General features: G+C 39.7%; 1 protein-coding gene across 2 annotated transcripts; it reads left to right on the forward strand.

Annotated features, from left to right (window-relative positions):
• The first annotated feature begins 1,315 nt into the window (after positions 1-1,315).
• MARCHF5 (membrane associated ring-CH-type finger 5) lies at positions 1,316-25,493 on the forward strand. 2 transcript variants are annotated; one of them, XM_054163656.1, is made up of 6 exons: positions 1,316-1,651; positions 16,079-16,281; positions 21,005-21,105; positions 23,265-23,448; positions 23,872-24,038; positions 25,137-25,493. In XM_054163656.1, exons 1-6 carry the CDS (start codon positions 1,608-1,610, stop codon positions 25,251-25,253), a joined length of 816 nt encoding a protein of 271 aa, XP_054019631.1. In that variant the 5' UTR covers positions 1,316-1,607; the 3' UTR covers positions 25,254-25,493. The 2 variants fall into 2 exon arrangements, with proteins under 2 accessions (XP_054019631.1, XP_009896049.1); XM_009897747.2 differs by having other exon boundaries at positions 1,317-1,651; positions 20,975-21,105.
• The last annotated feature ends 303 nt before the right edge of the window (positions 25,494-25,796 follow it).

Here is a 25,796-nt window from a genome sequence, read left to right on the forward strand (position 1 = left end):
AAAAATGTAATTTATTGAATACATATAACCAAAAAAAGAAAAATTCATAGTCGATCTTCACTAACAAACATCCACAAGAATCAACATCACAACTGCATCTGAAAAGTAAGATCGCTTCCTTCGCTTGGGGAACATGGCATTATGCAGGATGTTTACATGCATGCAAATACACATACACCTGGACTGAGTGGGAGACGTACACACACGGTGGAGATGACCCCTCCCCCGGTGCTATCCATCTCCTGTTCCATAAAATCATTTCAGCTTCTAAATTCCCACTTTCAGAGACTGAAATGCTCTGTATCGACTTCAAAACACGTAACTTTTAAAAGCACTCTAGAAGCCTATTTTCTTATTAGGAAGCACGCCTACAAACTGAGTGTCATTACCGCCAGCCATTCCACACCGCACTCCACTTGCCCACAGAAGCTAGTGGCCACCGAGCCTTTAGTGAGCACAAATGGCCACTTACAAGGGCGCCGGGTGCTTGTCCTTGTCATTGCCAACAAGCCCACACAAATAGATTAACTTCCTTTCAGCCGTGCCAGCCACCGCCCTCCTCGACAACCGGGTAGGCAAGGTATTGCCGGGGTAGGCAGCAGGCAAGGTGCCCTCTTCCCTCAGGCCTCTCCACCCCGAGGGCAGGTCCCAGGGAAGACAGCTCGCCAAGGAGCTGTCTGCACCTGCTCGTTAGGCAAGGGAATGGCGAGGGGTGCGCAAGAGGGTGCTCCTTCCCTGTGGAGATTCCCACGCCCTTGAGTGAGGAGAGAAGGGACAGAGGAAACGACCAGACTCTCCCTCCCCTCACCGGTGAAGAGGGACGGCCGGCGACAAGAACGGGGGCCGCCCCGCTCCCCTCACCCGCCGTGAAGGTCAACGGTCGCTGAGGGAGGAGGAGGACGGCAGTTGCACGAATGCCCTTTTCACTCCCTGAACCCTTCTAGTCCTCAGGGAATACTGGGCGGCAGCGGAGGGCAGCGGAAGGAGAAGTAGCCTCTACGGAGGGTGCGGGACCGGGCTGAGCGCTGACCCTTTCCCCACTTATCCCCGTACGCCAGCACAGCTACCCCGTTGCCACCGCGCTGCCCTACCTGCCCCGCGCGCGGTGCTGGGCAGCGACTACAGGATAGCGGCGAGGAAAGACATAGGAAAGAGTAGAGAGCAGTGCCGCGGGGAGGGGGCGGGGCGCGCCCGGCGAGACCTTTAAACTCCCAGTGGCGTCTGAACTACAGTTCCCAGCATGCCGCGGGGTCATGCCCGTGTCGTGGCGCACTTCAGCTAGTGCGTACTGGTTATGTGCGTTTGCGGCTGCGCTCGGCAGTGACCTCACAGTAGTGTCGCCACCGTCGCGTTTCACCCCGGCAGCGCGGCGGCTTAGGCTGCGCAGCTTGTGTGTGCGGCTCCGTTCCGTCTCAGCGACCGGTCCTCCGCTTCGTCCCCGCCTGTTGAAGGAGGGACCGCCTTAGCTGCCTTGCAGGAGGACGTCTTCGCTGCCTGTCTTCTCGCTTCTGTCACCGTCGCACGCGTGACGCGCGCCTTCGTTGCCCCGGGGCCTTCTTTGTCAGGCTCCGGGCCGTCGGCTAGGCCCACTTCTCCTCCAGGGAGCCATGGCCGAGCAGACGGGCTTGGCTGTGCCGCAAACCATGGACAGGTACGGCGAGAGCCCGGCGCTGGGTCACAGCAGGGAAGATCCCCAAGGGTGGGCGTGCGAGTCCCCGCTGCCTGTGGTGTCTTTTCTCGCTGGCGAGCCGCGAGGGGAATTGGGCTGGGTCGTTTCAGTGCAGGGTCCCCGCAGCCGCTGGTGAAGGGTGACCGATGCGCGGTGACGGAGGGGCAGGCCCTGGGCCGATGGCGCGGGGCTTACTGGCTTTTGGAAGCTTTGGTGGTCGGTGCGAAGTCTTGCAAACTCGGTGGTAAATCGGCGCAAGGTACCGCAGCCCCCAGCGTAGTATCAGGTGCGCGCAGGATCGTTATGCAGCGTTTGGTCAGGAGGTGTGTGTGGGCTGAAAGGTGGTGGAGGTCCGGTTTCTGTGGATCTAGGAGATACAATAGTTATTGAAAACATTAATTTTCTTATAAAACAAGGCCACAAAAGAGGCCCAATGCTTAACTGGTTTTGTGTAGTTTGTTAGTGGTTTTACGATTTTTGAAGAAAGCCTACAACTGTTTTTTAGTGTGCTAAAAAGTAAAAATGAAAACGTGCTTTGAGTCAACGTAGGTAAGACACTGACTCTTAAGTTGTTTTTATTGTACTTATTTTCTCTTTATGCTTTTATTTGAATATATAGCACTTTCATCCAATTCCGATGAGTGCTTAAGATTCATTAAGTATAATTTTGAGTCATCCAGGAAATCCTTGAGACCCACCCCATAAACAACAAAAACACATTCATAGCCTGTTATTGCTGAAGGTGGGGACCCAAAAAGGAATCAAGCTTCTGTTGGTTAACCTGTCAAGCTTTAATCGTAAGGAAAAAGAAGAAAACAACAACAACACCCCAAACTCAAAGCACCCTGGTGTTTTTATCCTTTCTAGATCACCCTTGAAGAAAAAGGAGTTAGTGAAATACAGGCTGTCACAGGCAAGTGGTGGAGATAAAAATGACATGAGGCTGAGGCAGAACTTGTGTAGCTTGAGAGGTGAAGATGAGAGCTTTCAGCTTGATGTAGAAAGAGCATAAAAGTGAGTTGAGGAGGGAGGGAAAGTTGTTAGTGTTGTAGAAAAACTGAAGAAGTGGGAGATGGCAATGGGATGATTCAGATTATAATTGAGAACAGTGTCTGTACAAGGAGGCTGGCAGCCAGGAACCAAAAATGCATTTCAAAGAAGTGACAGGAAGAAATGCTATGAGGAAAATAATTGGATTTGATAGATTTCCTGTGAATGTAGGGAATAAAAGGGAAGAGGTAAGGAAGACAAAAAGAACTGAGAGGAGGATGATAGAACTATTGTGTAGGAGTGGGGGGAAGAAAAGGAAAAGCTCAGGAAAATTGCTGCAGAATCACCTCCTCTGAAAGCAAAAAAAGCCCCAAACATCACATTTTCAGGAATATTTTTCTGAGTTCTAGAAAACTATGATGTTCTGAGTGGATGCCCTATTGTCTGTGGCTGTTCCATTGTAACCATGAAGTCCCAGCCCTGTCTGGATCCCTCTGTAAAGCCTCCCTACCCTTAAGCAGATCAATGTTCCCATACAACTTGGTGAAGTCTGCAAATTTGCTGAAGGTGTGCTCAATTGTCTCCTCCAGATCGTTAATAAAGGTGTTAAAGAGAGCCTTCGGGTACACTACTTGTGACTTGCATCCAATTAGATTTAACTCCCATTCATCCACTCAACTCCACTCTTTGGGCCCACCCAGACAGTTTTTAACTCAGTGAAACATCCATCCATCCAAGCCATAAGAAGCCTGTTTTTTCAGGAGGATGCTGTAGGAATCTGTGTCAAAGGCTTTAGTAAAAGTCTAGGAAGACAACATCCAGAGTTTTCCCCTCATAAGAAGGAGCTGAAGTTAGTGAAGTTCCCATGCTATTATATGCATTGTAACAACACAAAGGACATACTCTTAAATCAGATTTAGATCCTCTTAGTGAAGGATGCAGAAAAGAGCTTTTCAGTGAATAAGACTTCCATTTTATTCTAATGGTTAAGGACACACACCAAAAAAAGGGTTTTCTTTAGGGTTTTCCTATACCTACATGGTCACACTGAGAGTAGTGATGTACTTTTCTATTGCTAGTATGGAGGTGCTGCAGACTTGAATGTGTGCACTGCTTTGTGTACAGGGGTTGGAGCTCTTACAGCAAGCTCTTTATTTGTGAGTGAAAACAGCTGGCTGCTTCTCTAGACTCTTAGATTGTACATCTGCATGACGTACAGGTTTATTTTTCTTAATAAAGCAGTTTGGAATTCTCCAGTGTAAGGAATATTTTGGTAGCATCTCAGCATTGCCATTTGGGATTTGGCCTTCTGTGTATTTTGTGGTTTGTCCTTAAATTTCCATATATAATTTCAGTCTGGAAGCAAACCATGTGTTTTTTAACAAAGAGGGTAAATAGCTGTTAATGTGTAAGGAGCTTGTTACTTGAAGTTTCTCGCTAAGGATTTTTACACTGGCCTGAAGGATTGGCTGCAGCAAAAAGAAGCATGAGAAGTAAACATGACTGTGAAGTGACAGTACCTTCAGGACTTCTCTCAGATGTATCATGTAGGAAACTAATCCAGATGATTACCATGAGCTTTTCTAGCCTCAAAATTCTGATTTCCATTGCTCTTGTAAAGTCATTTTATTTTCTTCTAGCTCATGTTTAAATAACAGCCCTAGATAATAGTCTTAAAAAATGTTCTGCATGCAGAGATCTTTGCAGTCTGTGGTAAAGGACCATATTCCTGGACTAATGGGTGTACTTGAAGGTAGTGGTTAGTGGTCTGTTGAAATGGTGAGGTTTAGTTATTTTTAATCCCTTTATGGATGTTGGTTTAGTCCATAAATTACAGAATGATAGGTATTTCTATTTAAAAGTGAAATTATTTAGCAGGGTTTTTTTTAATAGGCTGTTAATCAGTGTAAAATCTTTTTTCATTTTTTATATACATGAAATTAGATTACCTTGGAACTTACAGCTATTGAGTGCACTGGGCAAACCTTACTTGAAAGTTAGTTCTAATACACTTGTTAAATTTTAACAGGCAGAGGTTGCTTGATGCACTCTATGTATTTTTATTATTATTATATATGGCATTGTAAACATTTTTCAGTTGCATCTTTCATTCCAGTTAGCATGTGTGGTATTTGTTGGCATGAATCTTTCTCTTTGGAGGTGTGCACACTGATGCAGGTTTGTTTTCACAATTAACTGTTGCTACTTTAGTAACCAAAGCCAGGTTTACATGTAATACTTTAGTGCAACAACCTAGACAATGTAATTAGTGCATTGTTGACTTTCATTTTGAACTCCTTAAACTTGTACTGGATGATGTGCACTGTGAATAATCTCACTGAAGTTGACATCTGAGTACATCTTTGTAGGAGTCATGTTCAACTGGATAAGATACGCAGGGTAATAACATAAACCAGCATTTGTGTAGTATTTTTACTTTCTTAAATGGTTTGCTCTGTCTGTGGCTATTCAGTCTGTCTGTTTTACTTGCCCTGATTAAGCATGCCTGTCTTCGTTGCCTTACCTGAAGGAATTGTTTTCTTTTTACACAGTGCCATTAAATTATTTTTTTATTGGAAAGAGGACATTTAGTTGTTCCTCTGGACTGGTTTTTACATGCTTGGAGAGAAGAGAGTGTACGAATAAAGACTGGGCTATGCTGGGTGGATTAAACTCTACCAGAAAGGAAACAAAGTTTTCTTTCCTGTCTTCACCTCAACTAATTGGAAGTTGATGGTGATAGAGGAAGGAAAAAGACAAAATTATGTGTATCTTAGAGTGGGTTTGAAGGATGAAAGTTTGAAACAGAAATAACTTTCTAATAGTTTGACTTTTTCAACCCAGGTGTATCTCTTCCTATTTCAGTTCTCTTTATGCCAAAGGTTCTGCGTAGATTCAGTTCTTCCTGTGTCTTATCAGTAAAGATGATTAGTGAAGACTTACAGCAGACCTATAGAATGTCTTTTACCCATCTGTAATAGAAGCGTCAGCGCGTTATTTATAAACTACCTTAACCTTTTGATTCTCATCTCATGTGCATTATATTTCCATCTTTGACATCTGCTTTTATATGCTTAGGAACATGCATATGTGTTTTAATTGCTGCTTAACTGTTAACGTCTGCCTCCAGACAGTAGGCAATTATTCTACCTACTTAAGTGTGGGGAAATTTCGAGAAACAATTGAATATTTTTGGTGCTAAAAATCTTGGAATTCCACATATTATCAAAGCATTCAGGTAATATTTTCAAATGTTGTATCTGCTTAATCTAAGAAAGCTATGCACAACCCTATTGTTTACTGGTATCTGCCACACAATGCTCATAAAAATGTAAAAATTAATCTGTATCTTACATGTATAATTTACACAAAGAACCAATTAAAAAGTTCAGGAATTCATTTTGGAACATCTTTTTAAGTAATACTTAAAATGGCAATGAATATACCAGCTGTTCAGCACTGGTATGCTTGGTGCTGCTGACATCTTAACCTGCCTGTTGTCTTACCATACTACAGGGTGGATAGGAGATTCCTTGTGTGAAGGTGCTAAGAGCTTTCTCATGCATCTAATTTTTCTTCTCTCAGAACAAACTGGTTGGGTGAGGAATGTAGTACCTATCTTTATCAAAAGAGTGCATGACTTGCTCTTTTTCACTGGCACTTGTGATTTACAAGTAGCAAATCCATCCTCAGTGCCAAAGATTGAGATGACCCAATCTGAAGTGGTTGTTCAAAGAAAACTGCTCCCGGCTGATGTTTTCTAAGTGAAACTATTCTTAGGGTTGCACAAGATGGTCAAGAGACCGGAGCACATGACACACTAGGAGCAGCTAGGAACTCGGCCTGCTTAGTGTGAAGGAGAGATGGCCTGGAGAGGCCTAATAACTTTCTAATACCTACTGAGGTTGTTCAGAAGACAGTCTGGTTCATTTTCAGACGTTCCTGTCAGCATCATGAGATACAACAACCATAAATTTGAACAGAGAAGATTTCAGTGTGTGGGGATGGATAGCAATGCAGTCAAGCATTGGAACATGTTGCTCATGGCAGCTGTGGATCTCCATCTATGGGCTTTTTAAGACCCATCTGGAGAAAGCTCTGGCAGTCTGGTCTGAATTCATGGTGTTGCTTCTGCCTTGAGACTTAAGGACTAGAGACCTGCTGTGGTCTTTTTCAGCCCAAATAATTCTATGATACCAGATCTAGATGCACCTCCAATTTAATTAGGGAAACAGTAATAGTATTTGCACTGCACAACGTGAGTATCCTGTGCTGGAGGTGCCAGTGCAGAGATGCAGTCCACTAATACAGTCTTGCAAATCTGCACTTAGACTCCTTTAGCATCTTCTCTGAAATCTGTACCTAAAAGTTTAGATCACATCTTGTCTAGTTGGATTGGGATAATGTGTTTTTTTTCCTTTTCTCAAATACTTTTTTACCTTTTATTGTTTTAATGATATGAGTGCTTTTCATTGTTAGCTTTCTACTGTTCAGTGAAAGTGCCTAGGCTTGAGATTCTTGTCATTGATGTCCATTGATGTCCTGCCTAACACAAATACAGGGTAAGAAAAATTCCAATCAAAATCTCCACTTTTAAATGCTAGCTCTTAAAAAAAAAAAAGGTACTAAAGCTGTATTAAATCTGGAACTGGCTGTTAATTTGTTTATAATTTAAAATCTTAATTATCTTCACTGATTAGGATAAAAATTCAGCTGGCTTGCTATGTAACAGTTTAACTGTAAAAAGTAAACACCGGTCGATTTAAAGCCAACTGTGGAATCTTGTTATGCTTATGCTTGGAAACATCTCTCACAGGAAGCAAACTCTTTGGATAAGTGTAGTCAGGGTCTGTATGCTGTTAGGTGATTGCTGATGAGCCTTGTAAACTATTTAGTGTTCTCAGTTTATATATCTGTGCCTGTTTCTCCCTTTGGTCATGCACCTTTACTTATGTATGTATTAAGAGAGTGTGAAGATAGTGAATAATAGAATTCTTATGGACAAGAGAGGTCAGTGATGGTTTTTGTTTGTTTTAAAGCCATTTTAATATAGTTGTTATTTCTGCATAATTTTTCTAGGGCAAAAAATATATTACACCCTCTATTTTAAAGATGTGATGTTGTCTTTATACACCTTCCTGATTTCTCATTTGCTTCTCCTTTTACAAATGCCTCCTTCTGGGATCTTGAATACTTTTGTTTAGAAGTGAGTATTTTGTATTTGACTAAAATATGCCAACACAAGTTAGCCTTCTGTGAAGGATATAATTACAGAAGGCCATGTGCTGAGTGCTTGTGACTTCTACCAGTGAGTCATGCAGTCTGTTCTGCAGAGTAGTGAGGAGGGTTTGTTAATGTAATGATCTGACACCTTGGAGTTTTATTAACATTTATTCAGAGTAAAGACACTCCCAAATTTTCAGTGCCTGACACATTTGAGTGGGGCCCCGTTTTGTTGTTCTTGAGGTACTGGTGGCCAAAGAATCAAGTCTTTTCAGCATTTAATGTTTTGGGGATAATTTTTAGGTGTCAAATAGTTCAGTTCTTATTACATATATTAGGAAGATGTAAGATGACTGTTCGGAGCAGACCTTTTTGGTTTACTCTCTTACACTGTAAAATATCTGATAAAAATTGAACTTAAGCTGAGAATAACTTCAGTAATAATGGAGGTGGTTGAGGCCCCGTCACTGGAGGTGTTTTAAGACCAGGCTGGATGAGGCTCTGGCCAGCCTGATCTAGTGTGGGGAGTCCCTGCCCATGGCAGGGGGATTGGAACCAGATGATCCTTGTGGTCCCTTCCAACCCTGACTGATACTATGATACTATGAACTCTGAAGTTCAAAGCAATTTGCTTGCCTTGGAGTCTTCCTGCCAGTTTTTGCGGCTTGAGGACCACACTTCCTATTTTTCTTCAGTTTTCTTTGGAAGAACATAACAGAAACATTGGTTACCCTGTATGGTCAGTTTAACCATGAAACTCTCTAGGCACATGTCATACGGAAATTGAACTCATTTCACAATCACCTTGCCTTAGAATGAAATAGTGAATAGCCCTAAGTTTGGTCTGTAGCTGAAGTCTATGCTAATGTGTTTTCTTCTGTAACTTAAAAGATCTTGTGCCAAAAGATTAATTTACGTTGTTACATTACGTGGGTGATAATGTAAGATTGCTGCAGAGATTGAGCTCATGTAGCGTGTGCTCTGAAGGGAACATAACTTTGCATTTCTTTTATCTTTTGCTAGTCACAGCAGCAGTCTTTAATGTCAGTGTGGTTACATTTTTAGACATGTCAAAGTTGGTCTATTCTGTATCACTTCTCATATTTGTAACATCTGTCATCAACTCCATACACATACCACATATGCTAGTATTGGTATTTTTCTGATGCAACTCTCTTCCCCTTTCCCTCAGTGCAAAGTAATACTGTTTAATGCTAATAGGATAGTTAATGGAAAATACATATTTTCACCTTCTTGAGAACTGAGAGTTATAGTTAACATTCTGGTTTAAAACAGCAGGTTAAAAACATTTTGATAGCAATCTTTGAAAACACAGATATAGTTAGTGTTCAATTATGGAAGCTAATAAGTACATGATAACCTTCTGCTATGGAAAAGTAAATCTTCCAGGAGATACAGAAAAGTTTCTTATCCCTTGTTGAACTTGAATGAATGAAGGTTAAATTACTTGAAGTTGACCAAGCACTTGCTTTAACTTACATTGTGGCTAATAGAGGGGAAAAATGGATACAGTGTTGCTTATCAAGTGGCACAACTAATTACGGAATTATGACAAAGCAATGAAGCAGTTGTGAAGTGATTCCTAACCTCGGTCCATGGGCAGCATTTTCAAGCAAGCAGTATGCTGTAAGTGAAATTGTTTTGATGTCAAGGTTGGCCACAGTGCTAGTGTTTTTAAATTCTTCAATAATGTTTGGAAGTTGTTTTCTGGGAACACTTACTGGGGAATCTTTTGTGTATGTAATTCATTTATAGCAGTAGCTGAAGGTATCATAGCATACTTAGAACCTCTTATTCATGAAGAAATCACCTCCTTTGTAAAGCTTCAGATGAATTTTCCTGCTGCTTGCATTGATCATTTTCACAAAATCTTCTTTCTCTTCTCTACTTGAGTGCCAACTAAGTAATTTCCTGTGCTGTTCTTGATACATGTTCTTGGTTTTTTTCCCACCATTTTGTATGCCTTGGTTTAAATTGCCTCTAACTGAAGAGAGTGTTGACTGAACTACTGAAAACAGTGATGCAAGTGGGGTTTGTTTCCTTCTCAAAAAGGAAATGACAACTGTAATAGCAGGTCATAATAATTGTAATCTAGGGTATAGTTCAAAATACTTTTCCCAGAAGGCCTCAAATGGTTGAAATGAGACAGAGAGACTTGTTTGTTTTACTTTTATTTTTCTTTCTGCACATGATGGTAAGAATCAGTGTTCCTGCCCCCTAGCAGGCACTTAGTAGCTTAAATTGTGAGGGTGGTAATGCCTGGCTGCTAATATAAAACAGTTTAATTAGCAAAAGATGTCATGTTTTAGGAATAAGGTGCCTGTTGGTTAAGTAATAGTTTTACCTGATTTGTCTTTTGCACTTTTTTAGGAAAGCCCCATTTTCCCTCCCTTAAGAAATAAATGTTTGCAACAGCAAAGTTCTTTGTTTATTTAGAGGCTCACAGCAAGGCTCAGGACTTGGTAACTTCTCAAATTTTCCTTTTGTAAAAGTGACAGTATGGTAGTATTAAACAAAGCCTTAATGAGAACTGAATTTTGAAGCCTCTGCAAAAAGCATATCTGGGGGGGGAATATCTGATTCCAAGTTGGGTAGAAGTAAAGGCCGTAAGAGCCTTGTAAGGCATGACTCAAGCACAATGGGTGGTGACTGGGAGCCAAAGGTTTAATTTTATCTGCAAGCTAGAAAGTTGCCAGCAGAATTCTGTGAACTATCATTTACTCATATTTCCCTCTTTTTATAGTGTGGTTAAGTCAGGTGTAAAATATCTCTCCTTAATTGGAGCCATAATTGAGAATACATGAATAATTTGAAGCTGAACTTCTGGTAACCACTAGATCTTCCTGGTCCATTTTCTAATTAATGGTTCTGTGTTTTGTTTTAATATGTTGGACTGTTCATTGGGTTTTAGTCATCCATGGGCTTTTATTAAAAGCTTTAAAAAATTTTAGTATAAACAATGCCATCCTGTAGTTAGAGAAAGTCAGAACCTATATATGGATGCCACTTCTATGGCTATATGCTCCCACTAATACTAGTTTGATACTCTCTTTAACCTTTCCCTGCTGTTTTCCAATGAAAGCACTACTTTCGTAGTGAAGTCTAATTACTATTGTTCTAGATTTCATCAGCTTCTCCTTTACTCAGGATTACTCAGCCCAGAAGGCAATCACATCCTGGGCTGCATCAAAAGATGTGTTGCTAGCAGATCCAAAGAGATGATTCTACCATGCTGCTCTGGTGAGACCTCACCTGGAGTATTGTGTCTCGACCCTGGAGGTCTGGAGCCCTCAACATAGAGAGGACATGGACCTGATAGAGAGGATCCAGAGGAGGGCTACGAAAATGATCAGGGGATTGGAGCACCTCTGCTATGAGGACAGGCTGAGGAAGCTGGAATTGTTCATCCTGGAGAAGAGGAGGCTCTGGGGAGACCTAATAGCAGCTTTCCAGTACCTGAAGGGGGCCTACAGGAGACTGTTTACAAAGGCCTGCAGGGACAGGACAAGGGGCAATGGCTTCAAACTAGAGAAGGGCAGATTTATGTTGGATACCAGGAAGAAGTTTGTTATTATGAGGGTGGTGGAACACTGGAATAGTTTGCCCAGGGAGGTGGTTGAGGCCCCTTCCCTGAAGATATTCAAGGTAAGGCTCAACAAGGCCCTGGGCAAGCTGGTCTAGTTGAGGATATTCCTGCTGACTGCAGGGAGGTCAGAATAGATGACCTTTGGAGGTCCCTTCTGGCCTGGGCTATTCTATGATTACACCCTATCCTTGACATCTGAGCAGAGCAGAATTGGGTATTAGGCCAGATGACTTTCAGGACCTTTCTTTGAAGAGTTTAGACTTTGTTCTGAGGTGACAGCATGTTTTCAAGTTGAGTAAGCCAGTGGCGTGCCATTTTGCCTTCAAAAGGGTCTACAGAAGTCAGATGGAGCATCTAAAACTACTTTTTTGCACTAGTATTTTTGTTCTCTGCTGTGTGTGTGTTTCCCCTTAGGATAATGTAAGGACTTTCTGAGTTTGTTATAGCTTGGGTTGAAGATAAAAGAATTTTCTGCTGTCTGATGGCCAGGAAAGTACTAGAGAAAGAGTAGTGCTCCATCTATAATCCTGTTGCAGTCTTCCTCCGCTAGCAAACTTCTACCCCTGTGGTGGGTAGATGCTGTATTCATTCTGCTTTGAAGTCTTCATGATGCTTTAGGCTTTGCAGCTGAGTTCATTTGCTTCCAGGAGTTAATCTCCACAGTGAAACATGACATAAAGTAGCATTTCTCAGGTTAAGTGGTATTACCCTCTTTGTAGCCTTTATCAGGAATATGTAGGCTAAGCTTGCATTCTGTTATGACCAGGTAGCAGCCTCTAGCACAAGAATCTTATTCCTGATGGTTCTTTCCGTTTCAGGAAAAGGAAGTGCTTAGCAGCAGCATTTGCAATACCTTGTTTCTCTTGCTGTTTGAGAGAACAGTTTGCTGTGTTCCCCAACTAAAATTCTAGCCAGCTCCAAAGCAGCCCAGTGATGTTGCATGCTACTAGGTAACTCTCTTTATTTTTTCCAACATCCTAGCCTTCCCACTTAAACATGATCTTACAGTATTTACAGTGCAGTTAGTAGGCTTAGCAGAGGCTCACCACTATTCTTTATCAAAGATGTTTGTTGGTAAAGATTAGAGAAAAAAATTTCTTTCAGAAGCTTGTGAAAAATTGCCTCTTCCAAACAGCAATTTGTGGGTCATCCTTTGGAACAATGCCTTTTTATAGCCAGGTATTGGAGTGCTTTCAGTCATTTCTTCCAAAACACATTTTCACCTACCACCGCATTGGCTCTGTGCTATCATTGCTAACCAGCCTTTTCAATTCTTAAGTTTCTCGTGTGAACCTAGTTGCAATAAGCCACTGCTTAGCAGAACAAGCATGCTTTACTATGATACCAGCAAATTCCTGCTGCTTTAAGGGCAAGCTGTGTGTTTTATAATGTGGGGAAAATGCACAAGTTTTCTTAAATGTATTCTATTTTATGAGGGATCTGAAATGAGAGGAAAACCTGCTTTTTTGGTCATGGCTTTCATGTATGTTCAAATTTGCATTTCCACAGTGAGAGTTAGGTCCTGCTAAAAGTCTTGCAAGAATTTTGTCAGAAGTTGTCTGGGTTTGCAGGAGGTTCATGTTTGTGCCACTGAACATGAGGGAATGTTATTCTCAAGAGTCAGAATTGAGACTGGAGAATAGAACAGAATTAACCAGGCTGGAAGAGACCTTTGAGATCCATAGTGTCCAACCTTTCATCCAACACCATCTAATCAACTAAACCATGGCACCAAGCACCCCATCAAGTCTCTTCCTAAACACCTCCAGTGTTGCTGACTCCACCGCCTCCCTGAGCTTTAGCTGCAGGGAAGCCAAGTCTAATAAAAGGCTAACTTATATTCAAAGCTGAAATAATTACATTGACCTGGGTTTTATGTATGTTTTGGTTTGCCTTTTTTTATAAGCCAAGGAAGTGTGGAAAAATACATTAGTGTTATTGATTTGGCTCTGTAGAAAGTCATCAAGGAAAAGGGTTTAAGTTTCAATCAGAAACAATACTGCGTTCCACCTTGTCAACCTTTTCTATTTCAGGTTATCTGAGCAGCAACCTGATTCAGTGGTAAGAATCAAGGTCATATTTTATTCAGTACAAGAAAATGGAAAATCTGGCAAGAGCCAAAGTACTTGTTTTGAAATGGTTTTATTTAGCCCTTTCTGCTACAGCTGCTGTCAATGGAAAGAGATAAAGCTGGTGACAGAATTCAAGGAATTTGCTGTTCATTATTCATGACTTGTTAAAGGTTGAAGTCTGTAAAGGATTTTGTTGTTTTCATGAGTCTTTCAGGTTTTCAGATAAGTTTGCCTGGCAAGAAATTTGATGAAGCAATTAAGGAAAAGATGTGTGTTTTTCTTGACTTACAGAAAACTTTCTTGACTTTAACAGACCAGAAATCTTGCACAGAATTTTATCATTAGAGCATTCATGGACAAATTCAATAGTTAAAATTTCAGTATAGCAAGGTTATATTCATGCTTAAATCTGTCACTATTTGAATAGGCTTCTGTGGTGTGGTAGCATTTGACCATACTGGCACACATAGGTCTAAGTAGCTCTGTTGTGATGCCTTTTGTTGCAAAAATAAAAATCTGAATTACAAATGTAGAGCAGTTACAGGCCTAAATAGGATGTGGAATGAATGAGCAAATGTTCAATGCAGCAGGAAAAAAAAGTGCCAAGGAAGTACAATTATCAATAGTCTTATATTGGTTGGGGTTGGTTTACTGTGATTTTGGGGGTTCCTTGGTGCTGCAAATAGAAGATGTATAAATATTGCAAAGATTTGTGTTCCTTAAAGAACACCTTGATAGCAAGTGCAGCAAATCACAGTGTCTGCCATGCTTTGTAATACTTGCAAATCTTTGTGATCTCAACATTTTCATGTAGATTTACTCATTCGTGGCTTGGCTGCCTTTCCTTCTCCTGCATAGGGAAGTTAATGGTTTATTTTGGCCTGCTGTGGGTGCCAATCTGGAGCATGAAGGTGAAGATAGGGATGGTGTTACAGGAGTGAAAAAAATGACCATTTCAACAGATGTAGTGAAGGACAGAAATATGCCAAGTCAGACTTTGCTTTTACCTTCCCGTTAGCAAGAACAGAAGAAATTGCATTTGTGATTCAGGATGTCAGTCTTTCAGCTGAACAGTCTTCTGGAATGTAAATGTATGCAGCTCTAGTTTTACAGCACCAATGTACATACTATAATATGTTCTGTATTTAAAACTGGATGGCTGGATTTGACAGAATTTTTTTTTTTTAACCTATTTTTCAATATTAAATACCTTTTCCTGCAGTCTTCCCTGGAATCTGCATCTCAGATTGTGTTGCCTTTCACAAGTATGCCACTAATAAGTTGCTACAGGCTATGTTCTGCTCTTACATGCTTGCAGCTTAATTCTGGCATACTTCCACTGCTATAAAGCAGAAGAAGATTTAATGCTCTAAGGGAATCTCTTGCAAATATTTTATAGGCACTGTGATTCCTATGGAAAAAAAAGCATAGTTATTTCCATAAAGAGACATTTTCAGTTTACAAATAGAGTGCCATCCAAAATAGTATTCTATCATCATCATATATTCAATTCAGTCATGAGCTATAAATGGAATGGCTTGTGAAAAGTATGTATTTTTAAGTAATACCAAACCAGATCACATTTGTAGTGAGATGTTTATTGTGTTGTATTTTATTATCTAAACTTCAGTATCTTCAGTAGGGGAATTGGCAAGGTATTTTACAGTAAAAACTAAATTGCCAGGTTGACATATGTGATATTTTCCTAGCTCAGGTTCATATTTTACTTTCTATTGTGAGTTGAAAGGTGTCCAAGGGTCTGGCCTAAATCCCAGATATCTGATCTGATGATTATTAGGATGTGTGCTCTCTTCAGGTCAGGTCACAGAGCCTGTCAGTCTTGTGTTTTCTTCTTATAGAATTAATAGGCTTGAATTCAATATATCCAGATAAATCTTCAGTGCAGAAATCTCTTCTTCTAGAGGTACAGTAGTATTCTTGAAGTATTTTGTAACAATTTGTGTTGCATAAAATTGATTTATCTGAATTAAGTGTTTTCCCTATTCAAAGGGAAGGAATGAGTTGAATATAATTTAGTTTGTTTTGTGTATCATCTGTGTCATTTGTCATTTAAGTGGATTGGAGTTACTTTCCCAAGGAACAGATTACTGTATTGATCTTATTTTTACTTTTAAAAAAACTTAACCAAAATGTCTGCTGTAGAACATGACAATACATTAAAAAATAGATGGATTATTCGTGTGTTGAATTATTCAGACAACAAACTACAGTCTCAAAGCTTTTTTAATTCATAAATTATCTAAAAGTTAAATTAGTAATTCAGAATGTGATGAAAGCACTTGATTAGCTGTCTGCAATGTTATGTGAAAACTGTATGTTAATACCAGAACAAGACTGTGGTACAAAATACTGGTGATTAAGAATTAAACAGCAAGCATCATCTCCTCTGGGTGCACATTTGCTAAAACTACATGCTTTCACGTGTGAAAGTTTATTTTAAGCATGTAAAAATAGAAACAAAAAAAATCCTTCTTTTTTTCCTTCCTATAATTACAGAAGCTGCTGGGTTTGTTTTGCTACTGATGAGGATGATCGGACAGCAGAGTGGGTGAGACCTTGCAGGTGCAGGGGCTCTACGAAATGGGTTCATCAGACTTGTCTGCAGCGCTGGGTGGATGAAAAGCAAAGAGGAAACAGTACTGCTAGAGTTGCTTGTCCTCAGTGCAATGCAGAATATTTAATAGTGTTTCCAAAGCTAGGTAAGATATGTATCATTTAAATTTTTAAACATGACATAATGAGTTGTTTCTATTTTTTTTTCCTTGTGCTTGCAGCATCAGTTCTGTTGAAAACTTGTCCATTCCCTTTTTCAGACAGAAAAGAGTAACTATATTCTTCTGTCCTATATGCCTATATATTCTATGGGGTGTATTAAGTAGGGCAAGAAAATGAAATGTTGCCATGGAAACTTAAATTCTGTTGAAAAGTAGAGCTGCTTGTTGAAGAGATGCTGGTATAGCGTGTGAGTAAGGGCATCGAGAGGATTTTAAAGAAGGGTGGGGGTTTTTGGGTTTTGTTTGGTTGGTTTGTTGTTTTTTCCCCCAAGTATCTTATTTCTGTACTTCAACACCTGAAAATAACTTGCAGTGTCAGTTCTGGGGCAGGACCTCTTTCTGTTAGTGTAAGTGCTGACAAAATTGTAAAGGGAATTCTGTGTGTGATGACATTTATTTCCATGATAGAACACTGAGAAATGGGAAAGAAAGTATAGACTAGTCTATTGTTAATATTCAATAAAACATACCAGCATGAAACTTACTACCAGGGTATTCATATATCAACCACAGTTCAGCTTTGCTGTAGGGTAGGGATGGAATCTTAATCATCATAAAGAAGGCTCAAATAATAACATTTGGCGTTGGCTGTGGGGGGTAAAATACGGGTTTAGATCTGGACATGTACAATGTACCAAAACCTGACGCTGTTTAAAATTATTATTTGTGTTTTGAATGATGAAATTGAGTTACATTTTCACTTTATTTTGCAGTGGGAAAAAGGGGAAGCAACTATAGCTTGGAGATGATATGTGCACGTAAACAACACTAGGCATTTTCATTTGTTCTTGCAATTTGTGGCGTACGTTATCTGAAGGCTGACTGCTGACATTCCAGCGTATGAAGCTGGCCTAAAATTCTTGCATAAGATTGTTCAGCTCTTGCATGCAGGCATGCAAGAATCTTTTGATGTATTTGCCCTCGTAATACAATGACTCTCCCAGTTTTGAAGATGAAAAGGCAATAAAAAAAAAAAAATTAGAATTGCATAACAGTGCATAAAGCATTGGTAGTACAGCAAAGAAATTAATTTGGGTCCGTCAAACTTCAATCATGAGCCTGAAGTGCCTTGAAGTGAGACAGCCTTGCCATTTTGTATCTATATAATGCCCCGGAACTGTTGTATCACAAGTCAGCTGTAGTCGGTTATGGTCACACCAAGCAGAGCTAGGAGAGTGAGATATTTTCATGCTGGCTTGCCTGCAGCCCCATCTCTGCTACAGCAGGAATCTTTTGAAGACATTACTAGTCATAGCCATACCATTCAAGAAACTAAAGCGGCTCGAGTAGGGAAGTAGTGACTACAGAAGTTTTGTTGAGGTGTCAGAATTCAGAAACTTAATTACATTGAGACATCTGTAATGCACTGCTGGAAGCTTTCTTTCTAAAAGCAAATTCAGGTGAATGGGCATTCCCTAGCCCAACTTTGAGTTATGATTATAGCTTTGAAGTAATATCAACTTGAGGAGACACCAACAAGTCTCTTTATAAATACCAGTGGGTGTATTTTTATGTATTTACCAATTCAGTGTGCAAAATTAGAATTCTATTTCAGATTTGATAGTGCATATCAGTTTTAGAGATTGGTAGAAACTATTTTCTTACTAGCTGCTTTCCTCTCTTCTGGGAACTTTATTCAATAGGAAAATATTACTGCCACTTTGCAAGTAACCAAAGTGTCTTTTAGAAAATTGTTTCAATTTAACAAAGAGAAAACAGAATTTGACAGAAGCAGCTCTCAAGAGGCTCCTTCCAGCCTCTACCATTCTGTGATTAAAGCATGGTAGCTTTTACAAAATGAAAAATGCTGTTGCATTTTGTATTTCCTTTTTAATTTCTATGTCAGCAATATTTAATGTCTTGCTTCTTCCTTAAGATAGCATCTTAAAAGAAACAGTCTGTTCCTTCCTAAAAAGGGATAATGGTAAAAAAAAAAAAATTAAAATACTGCAACAAATGTGTTTTTCTAGGTTTTTTTTCCCTCAAGATTCTATACCTCATTCTGTAGCTTGCTTATTTTAATTATCAGTAGGTGCAATTTGTTACTATTGTTAGTGTTAGACCTACCTTGTCATGCCACCTTGTCAGGATGAGTAGGGCAAGCTTTGGTTCTTTCTGTCACCCTTTAGAGGTGATAGAACTAAATATATCAATAGGGGAAGATATCTCCAGATAGGGGGGTTGGCTCTTTTGTCTTCACCTTCTTCAAACAAACATAAGTTTTCAAACTGGTTCCACTAAACAACTTTTCCAGTGACTGTGGGAAACAGTCAAGATGTGTAAATTACTATGCATTTAGTACCTGCAGTTGTGGCCTTGTTACTACTTTCAGCACATAGACAGACATCCTGGCACTTTAAGTCTGTCCTGGAAAATTAAACATAACTGCTAATTACAGTTGAACTGCTTGTTCCATTTTGTATTTAGAGAACGGTGTTCCTTCTTCAGAAACCTTTTAATTTTGGTACCTAATCAATAACAGGATGCCCAGCTCAGTAATAAATTAACTCTGTAATTACAGTTTGTTAGCTGCTGAAGCACTAATTTACATCAGTTGCTGTGTTTCTTGAAGCAGGGTACTGGTGAAGTGTTTACTGTCTTACATGCCACACAGGAAGATTCTTCCTGCCTGTAAAAATAGAGCTTACTATTAAAACAATGTCTGTTGTACTAGGAGATGCACACAAAGGTAACCGATTAGAAACACATAAGTAGTAAGTTAAGAAGTTGAAGGTCCAGCAAAGTTAGAGACTGCCTTAAGCAGTATTCTGCCCAAGTTGGTTAGGACTGCATACTAATTTGATACATAACTTGGCAATATTTAGAGTGACTTCTACCAACACAGTTAATATGCTAGAGGTGTTTACATTGCCACTCTTCAGTGTGGTATTCTGACACACACCTGTGTATGGAAAAAAGGCAATCCTTCTACAGGGTCTCTGGATACTAACCCTATACAAACAGGGTATAAGAATCTTACCCTCTTTAACAAAACAAGCAAACAAACAAAAAAGGAAGAAAGAGAGGGAAAAATACAAACAAAATCCCAACACAGCACCACAAAACAGATGTTTTCAGGAGTGCTTTAGAAGAATACCAGTGCTTAGCAAACACATCAATGAAAGAGTTCTATTACATGTTCCTGTTACTTGTTTTTTGGCTGAGTTGAACCAAGTGGAACTGGTTGTTTTAAAAGGATTCACACTACAGCTGTGTTCTTGAAAGAGAACAATCAACTAAGTCATGAAATAGGAGTCACCATTTTTAGTGTGGCTAATGGAAATAAAGACTTGGCAGACTTTTTGATGTGATTTTCAAGTTTTGATTGTCCATTTAAAATGCACAGCTTCTAAATAATTTGGTGTAAATATGGTACTTCAGAACCAATCTTGGTAACAGGAGGCTAATTTATCACCACCCAAAAACATTAAAGTATGGAATTGTTATGTACTAGAAGTATTCAAGCTAATAATTGAACTGCAAGTGATTTTTATATATTTGGAGAATGCAACAATCTATTAGTGCCTTTCCCTTTAGGAAGGTAACAAAGGAAAACATCCTTGGCACCTAATTGGCTCGATTCTGGCAAGATCAGAACAAGTTTCAGTTAATTTGGCATCAGAGGGAAAATAGCATACAGCTTGGGAGTGGTGTACAAAACCAGGAGCATGCTTGCTAGCCTGCTAATTCAACTAGGGGAAGTCCTGTATATCTAGTGCATTAGGAATTCAGTAAGTCATTTAGCACCATTGATCAAGACATCCCTCCTTCCCTAGCCTGACCCCACCAAACAAAAACCCAAACAAACAAGGATATTAGGAAGCAGTACAATAATTGGAGGCTGGACTGGGTAATCTGTGATGAGACATAGAGGACTAGTTACTTGAAGAATGCCTGTAGGCCTTGTTGGTGCTCTTGCAGCCTTTGAAAGAAAAGATGTGAGCATACCCTTGTGTTTACCTTACCCAAGCTGGTCAGGGTAACATCTTGCTATGGGTCAGTCCAGAAAATGCAGTTGTCCATAGACACAATAGTGGAACTCTGTAGTCATGCCTTGCTGTCAAAGGTACAAAATAACCTGAATAGGAGGTTTTTCCCTCCACCATTTGGGAGGTGGTTCTCTGAAGATGTTGAATGCAGTCACTTCCAGCTGAGGGAACCTTTCCTATAGACTGTGCTACTTGTTTATCCTGTGCTACAGGATAGTTTGACAAAATTCTCAGGTTTTGCTCAAGATAAGCATACAAAGTACAGTACAACTAGTGGGTCTGCCTTCCTTTTGAAAATAAGTATCTAACACAGACCCTTAGCCAATTTTTTTTTTTTTTATGTAACAGAATAATTCTGATTGTCAGGTTTAGTGAGTAAATTAGTCAATGCTTTCACTAGTATATTAATCACTCAAAAGATGTGTTGAATTAAATGGTAGGTAGAAATAAGTTGAAAGTTCAGCTTCGTCACTTTTTAATTGTATGTTCCCATTTAAACAGTGTGTGGGATATTAGACTTGTGTTTTGCTATGTTCATTCTTCCTTATCAGTGATAGATGCAGAAAGCTTTCTGCACTATGCTTATAGATATGTATATATCTTGAAACCTTACTTTTCCTCTGTCATAGGTCCAGTTGTTTACGTTTTGGATCTTGCAGATCGCCTGATCTCAAAGGCTTGTCCATTTGCCGCAGCTGGAATAATGGTGGGCTCTATATACTGGACAGCTGTTACATATGGAGCTGTGACGGTGATGCAGGTACACATGTATTCCCTCTTCTTACCAGCTTTGAAAGCAAGTCTTCTAAACAGAAGTCAATTGACTCCTCTTGCCTTGCTTTAAGACATGCTTTATCACTTTCCGTATAGTTAACAAGTGAATTCAAGATGCGTGTGTTGCTTTTGATTGATCATACTGCATAAAGCCAAGCATGCCTGGTTCAGTGTGCAGCTATGGAAAATTCACTGCTGTTCTGGCTGTCTGCCCCTTGTATGGCAGGCTGGTAAACCCATTTATATTACAGAAAAAGTGCCATTACCACCCAGCTGCTAATAACAGATAGCTGATTCTTTAGAAGAGACCTGAGACTAACCTCTTCTGTTTGCCTGTAGAAAACTTTTGCTGGTGACATTCAAAGGGTTGAGACATGACTTTTTCAATCCTGCCACTTATTGTATAAAGGAAAACATATGCTCTGAATGGTGCAGTTTGTTCATAAACAACAGATGCAGAACATTTGCATATTAATAGTATGTTCTTTAAATTACTTTATGGTTAGTTGAAAAGGGAAAAAAACCCTTACTTTTCCTACTTCTGTTCTTGTGAACTTGCTGCTTAAATGTAATGTTGACAGGTGGTAGGCTATAAACTAGGGAAAGATTTGTTCATGGCTGTTCTAGTTCATCTACAGGACAAGAGTTTTTTCATAGATTGTGCATTACCATTTGAGTTGTTGATTCTTAGATCAAGCCCATGACCTGTGTTTTGCCTCTAAACATCAGAATGCTAAGTCAGTTGTAGGCAAAATTAGCAAATCCACATCCTTATAAGTATTCCTCTACACAGTTCTAATTTTTAATATCCTTATCCAAGTCAGTCATATGCTACTACTTCTGCTTTAGCTGAGTGGTACTGCCCTGCAGTTGTCCAAGTCACTCCATCTCAAGGCTGTGTCCTGGTTTGGGTCTCTTTGTGCATAAACCCATAACAGGAAGGTATGACAGTTGGTTCTGATGGAGCCCAAATGAGTTCATGCAGGCTCCCAGGTACCAGTGTGGGCAGGGTCAAGCAGCTACATGTGTGATTGTAATGGTTTTCAGTATCTCCTCCATTCCAGTGGATGAATCTCTATATTCCAGAGTGGTACACTTAAGAATTCCCTTGTCTGATACTTTTGTTTGTGTTGTGGCCCTTACAGGAACAGTGCAACTATCTGTAATACTACAACTAGACGTTGTGAAGTGTAGTCTTTACCTCCTTGCTCACTGCTACACTGAGCCTTTTTCCATAGGGACTTACATGACTTGTTTAGCTCCTTTTTGTAGTTGTTCTGTTTTTGAAATTAGTTTAGTCAGCTGGTCAAAAATGAAGAAAGAGCTTCCTTCTTCATACTCAGGTATGAAGAATTGGCTTTTTTCCTGTGATTCAGTGTTTCTTGATCATATGGACGGCAAAATGGTTAAGAATTGTTGGGGGTTTTTTGGCTTGTAATGGAGGAGAATAAACTGGGAGTGAATGGAAACTGCTGCATTTCACACTCCTTTAATTGAAGGGCCAGAGAGATGCACAAAAGCTATTTTTAAAGGTTAGGCTGCAGATGGAGGAAAATATTCAATACTTGGTTGACATTGTTACTCCGAGTGGTAGAAAAGTAACAGATCATATGGGGTTACTGAAAACAGAGAGACAGTAATCTGAAGCAGAAGAGACAGAGTACTGAGGCTTTTTTTGATGGACAAGGACTATAAGGGAAAAAGGGATAGCATCAGACATCACAGTTTAGGTGGAAAACAGTGAAGAAACTGGAAGACAAATGTGATTGGGGTGTTTTAATTATTTTTTTTTAATAGACTTTTGGTGAGAAGATTATTGATTATGCCTTTTTGAGGCTGTGGTATATAACGTAACTTCTAGAAGAAAAAAATGGGATGGTTTTGATGTTTACACAGAAGCTCATGGAACTTTTCTCAAGATAGTAAAGAGTTGTTGCAGTTCTCTGCAAGACTAAAGACTTGCAAACTAGGGCTGGTAGCTGGCCTGCATTACACTTGATAAGCAATCAAGGATGCAAAGGGAAAGCAGAGTATGTTAGGTGAAACTGTTCTGTCTTTAACTCAAAATGTGTGGGCAGCCCCAAACAAACTGGAGTTTAAAAAAAGTTATATTCTTTGTTTGTTAACTATATTCCTATTTACCAGGTTGTGGGTCACAAAGAAGGTCTTGATGTCATGGAGAGAGCCGATCCTTTGTTTCTTTTGATTGGACTTCCCACTATCCCAGTCATGCTAATACTGGGCAAGATGATTCGTTGGGAGGACTATGTGCTCAGACTGTGGCGCAAATACTCTAATAAACTACAGATTTTGAACAGCATATTTCCAGGTAATGTGATTTCATTTAAAAGCAAATATCAAACTCAAATAGTTAGCTTTAGGAGACTGGGGTAGGGGAGGAGTTTACACCATTCTCAAGTAAAGGTGATTAACACCTTTCCTCTCTTTGATGTTCAGTTCGATAATGTTTATATAGTACCTTGTGAGAAAGATAGGGCAAGAGGAGCAGGAGCATGGTTTCAATTAAAGCCTTAGTAACAAAACGAGCTACTGAAAATCATGGGTCTTGTTTGACAGTAAAGATGAATAATTATTTAATGGAAAAAGAATATTCCATGAGAGGAGGGATGATTCTTAAAGTAATTGGGCTCTAGTTTTGTAAAGGAGCTGGGGGTGGGCACTAATGTACTTTGAGTTCTATTTGAAGTAGTGGTATGGGTTATGTAACCTTTTCTCCAACTCCTCCCTTCAGGCATTGGGTGTCCTGTTCCTCGTATTCCAGCAGAGGCCAACCCTTTGGCAGACCATGTCTCTGCTACACGTATTCTGTGTGGAGCTCTAGTTTTCCCTACTATTGCCACGATAGTTGGCAAGCTGATGTTCAGCAGTGTGAACTCAAATTTACAAAGGACAATCTTGGTAAGATTCACTAACAACTGGAATATGGGAATATGAAGTGGTGTGGATGGAGGGAGGAAAAGTTACAAGGAACATAAATTGATCTAGAACTTAAAGATGGGATTTGATTAAGGGAAGGGTTCTTTTTTTAAGGTTGGCTATCTTGGCAGTTGCCTAGCATCACGTTCAAGAGAGATTTTGTCCTTACAAATGAAACTAATCTTAATTGACGACAATGCCAACACTTCTATCTGGTACTGTACTAAGCAGACCTTAGCAGTAATTAAGGGTCACAATAAAGATGAGAAACAGCATCTTCTAAGAGCAATTTCTGCAAGGGCTGACAGGACCTTATAACATCAACCTTGTCACATTAGCTTCTGTTTGCTCATTTTTTGAAAGAATCTCTGTTACTTATTAATATTAAGAGAGTAAAAAGTAAACTCTCCATAGAAGGTGAATGAGGGGCAGAGGACAAAGAGGAGACAATCTCTTTCTTTGTGAATGACCTCTCTGGCTTGCAGCCTATCAAGGGGAAGTATTCTTGAGTTTTGTACAACAGTGTCCCTGGTCATCTGACTGTTGTTTCAGCCTGTTTCCAGTTCTAGCATGTTCATAGAGCAGAAGAAATTGTGATGTTGTAACTATTTACAGTCTACACTTTCCCCAGTGTCTCCTTGTCTTTCAAAGACTTGAGATAAACATATTGCAACTTTCTGGAAGAAAGGGTTTTACAAGAAAGCCCAAGTGATTATGTAATGATAATTAGTATGATTCCCTGTGCCATGTAGAGTATATATTGAGAGAAGGGAGGACAGCAGATACATACCTGCATTTCTCTGTTCTTTAAATAGGATCTACTTTGATATGTTTTTAAATAATATTTGTTAGACTTAAACAAATAAAAGCTTTCAAAAGGTTTTACAGCTACAGTGTGCAATCCTTTTGAGTAACATCAGCTTCTGTAGTAGTGCATTGTGACAGAAAACTTTGAGGTACTCGTTTGGAATTGCCCTAATTAGCTAAACTTAAAAGCAAATGCTCTATAATTGGAAAAGCTTCTTTGAACAGAATTTTGCATGTTTTCAAATTATCTTTTCTTTTTTTTTTCTTTTCCAGGGTGGAATTGCTTTTGTTGCTATAAAAGGAGCTTTTAAGGTTTACTTCAAACAGCAGCAATATTTGCGCCAAGCTCACCGAAAAATTTTGAATTATCCTGAGCAAGAAGGAGCATAAAGCTGTGGTCTCCAGATGTCACCCAGCCTCACCTGACAGGTTTCCTTGTTGTATTGGTTCCATCATTATTGCACAGTAGTGGAGAACTGAGATAAGCTGCTGCTCCTATTTCTTTTTTTCTCTTTAAGCCTAATAAAGCACTGTCTTACGGCAGGGTAAATCCGTTCAGCAACCACCAAACATCAGACTGTGTCTTGGCCTTTGTTATTTTTGGGTATTTCTGTTGCACAACAGGCTTCTGAATTAGAGTTGAGCCAATATGCTGAACAGAACCAAAAAAAAACCCCACCATCTTAAATTGTGTATTTAGTGTAGGCTATATCCAAATAGCTTTTCTATGTGTTCTCATACCCACACTACCTTCCTGTTCAGCATTTCACATGGGGAAAGGACACTTAGAAAGGAAATATGAGTTGTTACAACGGAGAAGTAATTGACTTTATTGGCTGATGTAGGACATTGGTCAATAAAGATTTCCTTGGGTTTTGCTGGTATTAAACAGGAAGTGTAAATTACTCAAAAGACTGGTCAGACACAGCAGAA

The sequence above is a fragment of the Dryobates pubescens genome, chromosome 8, assembly GCF_014839835.1.
Source record: "Dryobates pubescens isolate bDryPub1 chromosome 8, bDryPub1.pri, whole genome shotgun sequence".
Classification (NCBI taxonomy): Eukaryota; Metazoa; Chordata; class Aves; order Piciformes; family Picidae; genus Dryobates; species Dryobates pubescens.

Coding starts and splice junctions, on each gene's coding strand:
- MARCHF5 (XM_009897747.2), top strand. CDS start 1,608: ATGGCCGAGCAGACGGGCTTGGCTGTGCCGCAAACCATGGACAG. Junction 16,282..20,974: donor AATAGTGTTTCCAAAGCTAG/GTAAGATATGTA, acceptor CCTCTGTCATAG/GTCCAGTTGTTTACGTTTTG. Junction 24,039..25,136: donor ATTTACAAAGGACAATCTTG/GTAAGATTCACT, acceptor TTTCTTTTCCAG/GGTGGAATTGCTTTTGTTGC.